This window comes from Saccoglossus kowalevskii, chromosome 6, assembly GCF_978046115.1.
Source record: "Saccoglossus kowalevskii chromosome 6, keSacKowa6.1, whole genome shotgun sequence".
Taxonomy (NCBI): domain Eukaryota; kingdom Metazoa; phylum Hemichordata; class Enteropneusta; family Harrimaniidae; genus Saccoglossus; species Saccoglossus kowalevskii.
The window spans coordinates 11,806,704-11,818,859 of record NC_140646.1 but is presented as its reverse complement, the minus strand read 5'-3'; the positions used below and the strand labels follow the sequence as shown (position 1 = coordinate 11,818,859).

The following is a 12,156-nucleotide window of genomic DNA, read 5'->3' as shown; positions in this document are numbered from 1 at the left end:
CCATAATTGTAATGGCAGACGTGACTAGTTAACATGATTCAGCTGTTCAAGCGGTTATGTTATTTTTAATACGAACGACACTGATTTATTGGAATATAATACTCATGCAAGTCGCAAGAAAATACAGAAACAGTAAACAAAGCTTATTATTAGAGATCTGATGTTTTTGTTTGTTTGCTTTTGTTTCTTTTCTCAGAAATGCATCCATTGGGAAAGACCATCGGCAAACATTGATAGTCGGCAGTTATTCTACTGTGTTTTTTAGCACTACTGGTCGGAAAAACAAATATGCGTAAACTATTTTTTTTGGAACTCTGAATATTAAAGCCGTGAATAGCATGACAGGGGTCCAAGTTTTACATTGTGACCAATTGTTAAAGAGTTCTCAATAATTATTTAATACACTTCGCCCACCAACACAGAAAACCAAATGTCAGATTTAGTGAGTTTAGTAATTCTGTAATGTGTGTCACTGAGACCCAATCAACATCATCAATGTTTCCTTCATTGGGCAGTAGATGATATTGTCTAGAGGTTAGCATTTGGGGGGGTGGGTGGGGGTGCTGACGTCGAATCGGGCAATGTCCAGCCGTATTTGCATTATAATAAATACCAGGAATGTATGCAAAGTTCAAGTCTTATATTAATATCAACTGATAAATATTCAGATAGTCCATTACCCTTTACTAACAATTTTATTAACAGGTAAACTTTTGGACATTTTTTCAGATATTAATTTAAGGATGAGACCCATATTCATATGACATTTTTGATCAAAATTTATTTTTTGTACTTCGGTATGAGGTACCATAAAACACATTAGTCCGTATATTGTACATTTTACAGAACATAATCCACATGTTATATTGTTCTTATTGCATTTTGAACACACAGTGATTACAGTAACAGTATGAAAATATACTTGTCAATTGCGATGTTTGCCACATAATCTTTCAAATTGTGTTTTTTCAGCTATTTTTTTACAATGATGAACATCATAGCTAAGAAATTTACAAACATGTTCTTGTGCATTGTTTTCACGCTCACACATGCCATTAATCTCTGCCCGCCGAGCACGAAGTAAACGTAAATCGTTGTCAAAGTCGCCGTCATAGTTATCTATCTTACGCCACAGTGTCATGTTAAAGTGTTTATATACAGTGACATCTTCGACTAATATTTCGGAAAGCACTCTTTCCATTGGCCTCGTCATAGGTTGCCGTTCTCTTGTGGATACTTTGTTTGAATGGTATATGACGTCATCAAATGTCCAACACATCATCTTTTTCAATAACACGAGAGATTCATCCATATACTCTGTTATCATGACTAAATCAAATTCTTTATCTAACTCCTTCAACCCGTGGTCAGAAGTCATACTGAACCAGCGTTGAACCCTGGAGTAGATTACACTATTGAGAAATTGATGATATGCACTGTTGGTTAGAAACGTTTCCAGGGGGTTGGTGTAATTTTGCAGTGCAAACTTTTTGTCAAAGTGCTCGAAATAAAACCGGGATTCCAGCTGTCTAAATGGAAAACGAATGATAGTAAAAAATTTAGCCTTTGGTATTAAACTCTTCAGCAATTTGTGGTTGTACCCGTGCATGTGATGCGCAATATAATTGTATCCTGCAAAGGTTTTGCTACATGGATATTCTGTAACGTGTACTTTATACTGAGTGATATGTAACATCATACTTGTCAGTGGGTCTGGAAGTGCAGCTGTCAGATTATGCTTAATACCGTATCTGTAAAGCAGGGCACCAACTGTGCTGCCTCCTGTTTTAGAAGTTTTAACGAACACAAACTCATTGTAGGGAGTACACTTCACCCCGGACTCATTCGATGTATCGTGTCTCATCCATCTGTTGGCGGAAATAAGATATATATTATAAAGTATTTAAGTAGAGTAGAGATGTGGAATTCTTAATAACATTTAACCATAGACAGTATACTGTCAATGATTTAACCAAGTGTCACCGGATTATGTATCCTGTGGATGAATGTCGGGCTTGTGGATACTGGAAGAGACTTCAGGTATAGATGACTGTTGGGTGTGTGGCTTTGGGGATTAAGACTCTTGGCAGGCAGAGGCACGTCGGGAACTTAATCGATACACATATACACGCACGTACAAGTGGAGAGTCGCACACTAGGTAGATTCGGTATCAAGATAACAGGGTTCATTTATTGTCAAACCCCACACTGCGAGCCACGATGTTCACGTTACAAGACTCTGGACAGAACTCCCCTGGCCTGCCCGTTACCGAACCCAACCCTCACTGCCTTAAACCAATTACCATACACTCCGCTGAGGGCGTCGTGTATAGGAGTTAGCCAATCAGTTGGGGTCAGTTGGTGACACGAGTAAAGTCAATTCCTTTTGTGCTCCATCAATCAAGTCTAAAATCAAATTGTCTGATAAAATAGAAACAATGGTTCATGTAGAGCCGTGGAAAGTTGTATTTACTTGTAGATCTAGCATTGCTGGATGTTTGAGAAAATCCTTGATTTGATGACTACTTCCTGGTGAGGATAGTCCGGCACCGAATAAATGACGAAATGACGTTGCAGTTTTTAAATACAACACCGTGTCACCCAGAGTCAGTTTTCAAAAGATTCATAAAGTTAAAGGCAAAATAATTCGCTTTAATTTACAGGACTTTATTTCTGAACGAGGCAAGTCTCACCAATAAACTGTCTCACGGAAAGTGAGAAATCAACTGAACACAGTGACAGTATGACACAAAATCTCGAAGGAACTGCGTCAACCAAACCAGCGAAAACAGTTTTCACAATGATTTATAATTACTTGTAATATATAATTATAAACAATCACAAATTCATTGCCCGTTGGTTGCGCACAAACGTCACTGCAATCTCAAAGAGAAATTAACAAAAGATGTTTTAACAAAAGACCACAACGGCCATAGAACATTATCAAAAACGGAAATATCCGCCAAAACGGCTGTCTTGAAACACGTCAAAAACCCCGATGACATAACAAACCGAAGATTCTTTAATGAACAATCACAATAATAGCAGATCACAGCTGGCGACGATACGTATATTTTTGTTACAACTATTTATATCTCCTTCTGTATGTGCACTGTCCACTGTATTCACAGTATTTACTATCTGGACTTTTCTTAATTTATACAGTTTTAAAATATTCACAATATTAAACAAATTCAACATACTGTATTAACAACAGTTAGGTGTTAGAAAACAAGTACAAGTGCAAACGTCAGTTGGGTCCTTTTGTGTGAAATAGACAAGGTACAATACTATGATTGACTGTTATAACATGGTTAGTATAAGCCTAGCAATATGATTTGCAGGAACAAGATCATATTTCTTGAACTAGAAGACTTGTGATCCAGCTCAAATCTGAACGAGCGTAAATATCTAAATACATTGAGATTTTACGACTGTGAGCACTGTTTGTAGTAATTGCGAGTGTGTTATACACTGATCCCATCTGAGGAACCTGGTACACGTAATAATACGAATAACGAATATTGCGTAAAAATGGTATTATATTGCGAATTTTGCTAGAACACTCCCCGAGAGGAACGTGCGCGTTCATCGCGACATACTAGTAGTATTTGATGCCTGTCGTCTGTTTCGTAAATCGACGTAAATGCGAAGGATCAAAACTAAAACATTGTATTTTTTTTACCGTTTTTGCCTTATTCATATGTGGAAATACTGTATGGTGGAGTACCGTTAAGTATGGAGTGCCGTTAGACCTCGTGTGAAATACTTCGCAATTTCCCACTAAACGCCATCCACGTTTGAATGTTTCGGATACACAATTACATTCGACCCGAGAACTGTCGAGATTCTACTGACCAATAGAAAAGCCGCGTTTCTAGTCTGTTTTATAGTAGTCTGAAATCTAAAGAAGTGCGTTTTAGCTGTGCAATTTAAATCTAGAACGCACACAACACGGCGGTAAGTTCTAACCCCTAAAAATGAAATCATTCATTACTAAATAACAGTTACAAGGGAGAGTCAAGGGGATTGTTTTTTATTTTATTTTTAGGCTATTTATGACACAAATATTACTCACATTTCAGGTTCCGTATGTGTAGCTTGCAAGGAGTTGAACTTTATGTACATACACACAATGGCAACTGTTGCCCAGGTCAATAGAACTGTCTCACAGTGTTTAAATTTCTGCATGCCTGTAACGAATTAGTGAGTATTACTTTGAGAGGAAGCACAATGTGTTAGAATGCTTGGAAATTGGTTCATTGATTTATAAAATGTGGCACCGATCTGACGTGTGTTAAAGCTTTGACACGTTACAACGGTATACAGTGTTTTCAGAAATATAGTGACATACGTGATTTTAAAAACTGGTGTCATATTGAATACAATACTTCACCGATGCTGAATGTAAGGATTCATTGACTCACAATCACGAGGAAAGAGTTAATGAAAAAAAACCTGTACTTACCGCTTAACTACTGACATATAGAATAAAGCTGAACTATGTCACAACATTTCTAATCTACTATAATAAACCCGTACTAAAAGTCGATTACATAATGAAAGCTGCGCACATTTATGCCAATGGGGTATAGTAACAGCTGCATCTGAATTATCAGGGATTCCATGTTGGACACACTTAACGTACTGTATTATAGTTTTGATACATTACAATGAGAACTAGTTTTTCTTTTGAAAACTATACTTAATTATCGTAACATATGTGATTTAAAATCTGATATTATATAATTGTTCGTCGGTTTATGTACATCTGGCCAACTACTAGTACTTAGACAATTTTATAACTGCAATTCATTCACGTACAGGTCCCAACTTTTATACGTCAAAACTACCTTTTCATGTGACTATTAGCTTATATTATCCGTGACTGTTGATTCCATTTGTCTACACCATTGATGGTAGTTCGTGAAAATCACATATTTTTGTTGTATATGTCTCAGTATGCTGACATAATTGAAATCACTAAGAACGCATGACTTTTTTTGTTTGAAGTCCGTTTCTTTTGAACAATTTTTTGTTTTCGACTCCAATCTGATTGAAATCCGATGTAGGTATGAGGCTCCATTTTTTTAATATTATAATTTTTTTTATTTATTTGTATTTTAGTTTGAATATGTTGATTTTTTGTTTTTTCTTTCGTGTCCCAGTCGCCTCTAACTATATCTGACTCAATGTCTATCCTCGGGGGCGGAGCTACGTCACAAGATAGTCCATGTTGCTAAGACGCGCACCACTGTACCATGCATTTCTATGGGCTCTGTGCGCGCTGATGTTGTACGCCGGTCGAGCTGGTGAAAATTCGAGAAAACAACAGAAACTTAACTTTGAAGTAATCCTGAACAATCAAATTTATATGCGTTACACACGCAGGGGGTAATCTTGTTAGACTGTTCAGGGGAGTATTAACAACCATCCCAAAGTATCGTTTTCAGAAAGTTTTTGGCCTTTGTTTTTCACCGTTATGATTGCCAAGCGGTGAAAATGCCCGGATGTCCGCCCCGAGAATACAAATCTCGTACTACGAGATCAGTTTTGTCGACCAATCATAGTGCGGCTTACAAAAATAGCTGTCTGACTTTGCGCATGCGCCAGACTCATCGGTCCTGGTTATTTCAAGATGACTGCAAGTAATGTTAGAACCACGGTTACTAAAAAGATGGTTAGGAAACGCTATTGTTAAAAGGTGTGAATCTGCCTAATCCCCCAAGGATGCGTGTCGCGCTGCTATTGCCTGAGATTTCAAGGTCCACCATTTTGTTTCATTTTTGTGTCGATTACTTGATGTCCCGCGAATTTGAAATTTTCAGCTCGTTTTCGATAGAATATCCACGTTTAGTGCACAAGCTCTACGAAGAACTACACGTACATTTCGGATGAGTACTCTTTGTGACTGTGATAACATTCAGAATCGAGAATCGTCATTTATCGTTGTCACTGTTGTCCTGAATATAAGCTTGGGTCCCGGAAGAAAAAGTGACGAAAATTCTAACCCCTAAGTCATTATTTTAAAATACATTATATTATAAAAAATACTACCAAATGAATGTTTAGTATACTACTGTGCGTACTTATGACGGTTGTATGCGATTCGGGGGCTTATTAGAGTAAATTTTATCGTTTTGCTTTCGCATCACTGTATCAGCCATTTTGTTTAAAGTCTTAACACTTTTTTTGTAGACGCCGTAGAAAACGTTGAAAATGTTTCATAAAATGCCTGTTTAATTGTTCTTGTCTGTCCTTGTTTCAGTTTTTTGGCAAAATTTTCATGTTGCAATATTCAGCGTGCCGTTAAATGCGGTTTTAGTCAACGCTACATTTTTTGAACACATTGAACTGTCGGTACAACTTTCTAGCCGTCTCTTCGCCAAATCAATTTTTCGAACCCTTTTTAACCGTTCTTAATTTCATTGGAACTGCCTTTTGTTGCATATTTGGTCTGCTTACATGCATTTTTTAGAGCATGGGCGGGTCATTTCAGTTTATCTTATCGCATGTTTTGTTTATTTCCAACAAAATGTATGTGGTATCATGGCTTCTCATTAAAACTTTCGCATGGCTGAAATAATATAAACACTTGTATGGTTTTTTTGACGTCTTTTTTCTGATCATGTTTTGTTGGTTTTTTTATTTCAGTTTTCTGCCGATCTTGTTCTTTAGAAACGAAAATGCCATACAAGACAGGCAAATTTGTATTGAGTTTAAACTGAGCGACAGGTTTTGTCAGGATTCACTGGAACAACTTACACTTTAGTAACTGAAAGTATCGACAGAGACACAATAAAATGGCGTACAGTTGTTGATTGCAATGAACTCTGGGGAAAATGACGTCATATTTGCGTGATTTCCTGTCTACATTTTATGTTAATGATTTATCACAGATTAGTACGTTTTTTGTTTCAAATGTTTACCCGCGACACGCATCCAATGAAAATAACATGGTTTGTTTCCTAACCGTCTTTTTTAGTAACCGTGGTTAGAACCGATGTGAAATCAATGGAGGGTTCCGAATTTGAGGTGAGTTTTAGTCACTTTTACAAAACACTGAATTATCTTTTGTGAGCAATCACGATTGATGTATGTAATTCATTCGAGATAATTCGGATTTCAACTTTGATGATCTTGTATTACTACAGGTGAGCCGCAGGTGAGGCGGCGTTACTCGATCATGTTAACTAGTCGCCTTCGACGCGATATAAGCCATACGTGCATGTTGTTTCGATTTTATACTGATACAGTCATCACGATCTAACTATTGCATTATGAGTTAATGTATTACGACCAGGCAATGTTTTTGTGAGTCTATGATAAAGCTATGGCTTTCATGTCAGTAATTTTCATATCTGTATTTAGCCTTTCGACGACATCCCCCACTCCCGTTAAACGGTCCGAGCGCCTGTGCGTAACAGTAACAGTTTTGTCTTCATGCCGTGACTGGAACCTATATGCATGAACAAGTAACGTGAATAATTTATTTTCCGAGTCAATTTTTTTTTCATTGCGATATATTAAATGTGCACATTTCTTTTTTTATTTAAGGTGTGCAAGAAGGAGGCATTAACACATATGTTATCAAAAAACAATGTCCTAGCCATCCCGCCAACTGGATTTAGTGAAATCACTAATCTACCCATGTATAATTCAGGAACCTGGTTTTGTTATTAGAGTTTAATATGTGGTTTCATTAATGAAAGTTCAGGTAAGATTTCCACTCAACATTAAAATCATAGTTTGCGTTATGTGTGTTATAAATTGTAGAAGTTCATGTTGAATGGTCGAAGGAATACGGTTTTAAAGTGGCTTAGTCACTCATTTCCTATTTTTTGATAAAATGTGATTATTTTTAATGTAGGATATCTTCACCCACCACTACATGTGTACAGAGCTGTGTTGGTTCATTAAGTTATTTGGGCAATTCATTATAAACGTGCTCATTCTAACAAAATGTTTTATTATTTTCAAAATCAGGAAATGATTAGATTTCTAACTTGTACACGTTTACCTTCAAATGATAATTTCTGTGATCTTTTTTGTAGTGGTGAAAAACAGATGACAGACAAAAAAGCAGGTGCAAGACTCAACAAAGTGCATTCAAGAATTTTTTCTAGCATGTTGGGGAACTACACTGTTTTACCTGATGTTACAGTCTTCACACTGACCACAACTGTCATAAAGTCTCTACAGACCCAGTTGAAAGACATCCTCATTACATTATTCCAGATTGCAAGACTATAAACATTTGCTCAAATAGGGAAAATTGGATTGTCAGTCGTAAAGACTCCTAGGGACAGTACATCCATATTTTATTGGATGGTTGACAAAATAAGAGAAGAGAAAGATACTTTCCCACAGACAATTACTTATTGTTTATTATCTCTTTATCATTATTTCAAAGACGAGTATTCTCAGTCAGTTTTTATATGGAAATGTACTATAGGGAAACTGATAGTATTGTACAAGAATCGCATCCAAAAGAAATAGCTGAAGTCTCCAACTAAAGTTTGAGATTAATATTCTGCCACACAGCCTTTGGTATGGGCATTTTTATCAAAACAACTCATGTACTCCATTTCGACCCCTCTTTCGATATTGAAAGTTATAATACAGGGGTCGGGTTGAGTTGGTAGAGACGATGAACCATCTCAAATGTATTGTTTTATCATGTAAATTAAAAAAATTATATAATAAATGTAACAGTATGTAGGAAGGTTAATTTATTTGAAGATTTTGCATCAAAATATAGGCACACAATATAGGCGGTTAGCATAAATATTATGTAAATTATATAAATAAATATATACTATCGACACGCGAATACTATTAGTTTGTTTCTAAAACTGAATCCACAAACAATACATTCATCTGCCCTGGATAACTGTTTCTGTCACCTTCTTCCTGAAAAAATTGATAGCATTGTTGGCCCGATCGTAAACATGCGTGTTGGCGGTGACCAATCTGTCAACCGAGAGAAGTAGAAAAAGCATCCATACTTCATGAATTCTTAGCTTAGAAACGCTCGACTAAAATTTTCAAGTAAAGATCGTGATTGGGATAAAACGACTTGAAGTTGATACTGGATCACCGACGCCGATCCAGAGGCAAAACAAAAGATAGATAAAAGTAAATGATTAGTACTTGAGTAAGTGTGAAGAACAGTGATCAACGCAAGCTAGCTAGTCCCCTTTTTCGAACCACCCATACCCACAGCCACCACCCCACACCTAAATGGAATAGTCCGGCACGCAAGTTGTTGGTGCTTAAATTGACAACATCCTTGTTTTAGGCTGTGATAAATGTAGGCTGTGATAAATAGGTAATTGTTTCCATGCTATGTCTATTGTTTTTTTGGCTACAGAGGTAGGGTTATATTTTCTGGGGAAATTAAAATCCTGTATGCTGTTGTGTTCTATTGAGCACAATGGTAATACGGGTAAACTTTATTAAAGGATAGACTCTGCAAGACACCTGTTGTTACTTGCTATTATTTTTGGTAGGTGTGCGTGTCTTTAAATGATTATCGACACAAGTTGTAAGTCTGATCTCCTGGAACTTGTCTTGTTGCAACTTGTGTTGTCTTGTTAGTTATTGCTTGTTTCATGCACAGAAGACAATTAGCTTTAATGTAAGGGGGTTAAGAATTCAGATTTAAAACGGAAAGCAATTTTTAAATTTATTCAAAATCAAAAAAGCAGATATTGACTTGTTACAAGAAACTCATAGTACCTCTGAAACTGAGAACCTTTGGGAAAAGGAATGGGGAAGTGAAATTGTTTTTGTCCATGGAACCAGTAATAGCTGTGGGACAGCAGTTCATTTTGTAAAAATTTACAATTGACAATTAAAAATAAGACCGTTGATTGTCTATGTCGATACATAATTTTTGATTTACAGGTGGCAAATTTATCTGTAATAATTTTAAACTTTCATGCACCAAATGTTGAGAAAGAACAAGTTGAATTGATACGTGGTATTCAATCTGTATTAATATCACAGGGAAAATTCTCGTCTGGTCTTGGGGTTCTCCAACATGTGTCAGGGGGAATTCTTGTCTGTATCTATATCATGTCTGCTTGAGGTACTGGACCGGGAAAGTCACTTAAGCTTTACAGTCAAATAGACTCACCCAACGAAATACGTTCAATAGCCAGTCTTTAGCCACGTCGAGAACGCCTCGAGACAAACTGCCTCAAGACAAACTGCCTCGTCGGGGTCTCTGCCCAGTACTGACCAAGACTCTCTCGTCTCGTGGAGTTCTCTCTCTCTCTCTCTGACCAAGGACTTAGACTGTTTATTACCTATCAAAACTTAACCAATTACAAAGCAGTTAAAACACTGTAAGGCGTAACCTTCACACATACAGCCAATCACACTAAGTACTGGACATGTCATATTTTTTGATTAATCGTTCGCTATATTACTAACTGCGAATACCCAACTGTCAGAAATAGTGATCCGGATGAAGATGGTTATATCGTACTTAGTTCCAAATCACTGAGTCAAGTTCAGTCCAGAACCTCGCATGAGCCTAAATGATGATAGATATAACACAGCCATTCACTAGTAACTAGCTAAATAAGTTGGACAACATATACGCGAAAACTAATTCATGACACATCCCTTCACCCAAAGTGAGATTATGTTTCCAGGCATAACACGTTCATAAATCAAAGATGCCGTCATCTACTCATCACTAGTCATACGGGTTAAATACAATACTGATAAAAGGTATAAATCTAAAGAGTAAAACACACTGATTAAATACAAATAGTTAGGAAATCACAAAAATCAAAAGAGTAAAAACAATGATTAAGTACACTGTTTAGAAAGTCACAAATATTTATGGTTATAAATCTAAAAACAAGGTAAAGTCTATCAATAGGCCCGCTTGTCTCAAACGGTTCACTGAGGTAACCCTTTGCTGCACTGTCTCCCGTTACTAAGGTTACACACTCTATATCAAAAGGTCAAAAAACTAAGGTGTGGCAGTGTAACCATGTGAACAGCTAATCGCTGCAGTCGACAGAATGATCACTTGATTACCAGGAATGTGTCTCTCGGTTAAAGCATTGCAAAGCGGTCACTAATAAACAATGAATAAACAATCTATTAATCAAACTCCTGTCATATACGCTTATAATCTTCACAAACTGAACTCACAAGTCGTTAATCTAAATAAAAGTCATTCGGCGTGGAAACGGAATGCAAAGTCGCTATCATAACACATTACTCCTCTGACAAAAAAGATGGGAAAAGGCTAAAACAAATACACTACTAAGTTACATATAATCCTGTCAATCATGAACAAAAGCTTGCGCCATCAAACAATACGTACATGGGTGCACCACTTCTATTTCAAAAAGACATCAAAAACGTTACGAAAGTGCTCTCAACTCAAATCAACTCACAAAGCGTCAGAAGTATTCTGAAACAACACGTACAAATCGATTATTCTGAACATTGATACTCTTAAAACGTCAGTAACTCTTTACATCGACAACTCTGAAAACTCTTTGGGGCATTACTTTCCCCATCATAATCCTTACTCATAAACTCATTAAAACACCATAAAACTTCACAAAACTCATAACACTGTGTTGCAAATACTTGTCCACTGAAACGCGCTTAAATCTTTATAAAGGACCTCGCACGTCACTAAATATCAGTTCAAAACAAAGATCTGGGAGCGCACATAACATACAATTCAATATCACAAAAAACGTTAAAAAAGACGGTAGTAAAAAGCAAGAAATATGTTACATTACTGAGCAAAAGAGCCGGGATTCTGAAAAAAAGGTTAACATCTTGAGTTACAGTGTCCTGCGAGCAGTTCACTATACAATACACAAATAGCTAAAGTTCTAATTCAAAGTCTAAGCGTCTCTTCTTATTCATCGCATTAGTCCGGGTCCTTCTTTTTTTCATCTTGTCTTTAATGTCGCTCAATTCACCTTGATTATTCAGTCCTATTCAATACTCGTCTTTCCTAAGGGGTTTCGAAATCTTCATCTCTTTAGCGTTGTTCATCGGTGTGATTCGGGTAAAGGCATTAGTCGTCAAGCGCAGTTTCGTCTGTGCCATCGAGCTGCTGGTTCAGTTCACAAGAAAGACACACATTCGTTCGTTCTTTTGACATATCAC

At 36.7% G+C, this 12,156-nt stretch overlaps 1 protein-coding gene across 1 annotated transcript; it reads right to left on the bottom strand.

Moving 5' to 3' along the window:
* Positions 1-925: 925 nt before the first annotated feature.
* On the bottom strand, positions 926-1,864 carry LOC146741514 (galactosylceramide sulfotransferase-like). The gene has a single exon (XM_085500566.1). The coding sequence runs from the start codon at positions 1,862-1,864 to the stop codon at positions 926-928; it is 939 nt and encodes a 312-aa protein (XP_085356692.1).
* Positions 1,865-12,156: the final 10,292 nt, after the last annotated feature.

Excerpts from the sequence above, each read along its gene's own strand:
- LOC146741514 (XM_085500566.1), bottom strand. The coding sequence starts at position 1,864 with ATGAGACACGATACATCGAATGAGTCCGGGGTGAAGTGTACTCCCTAC.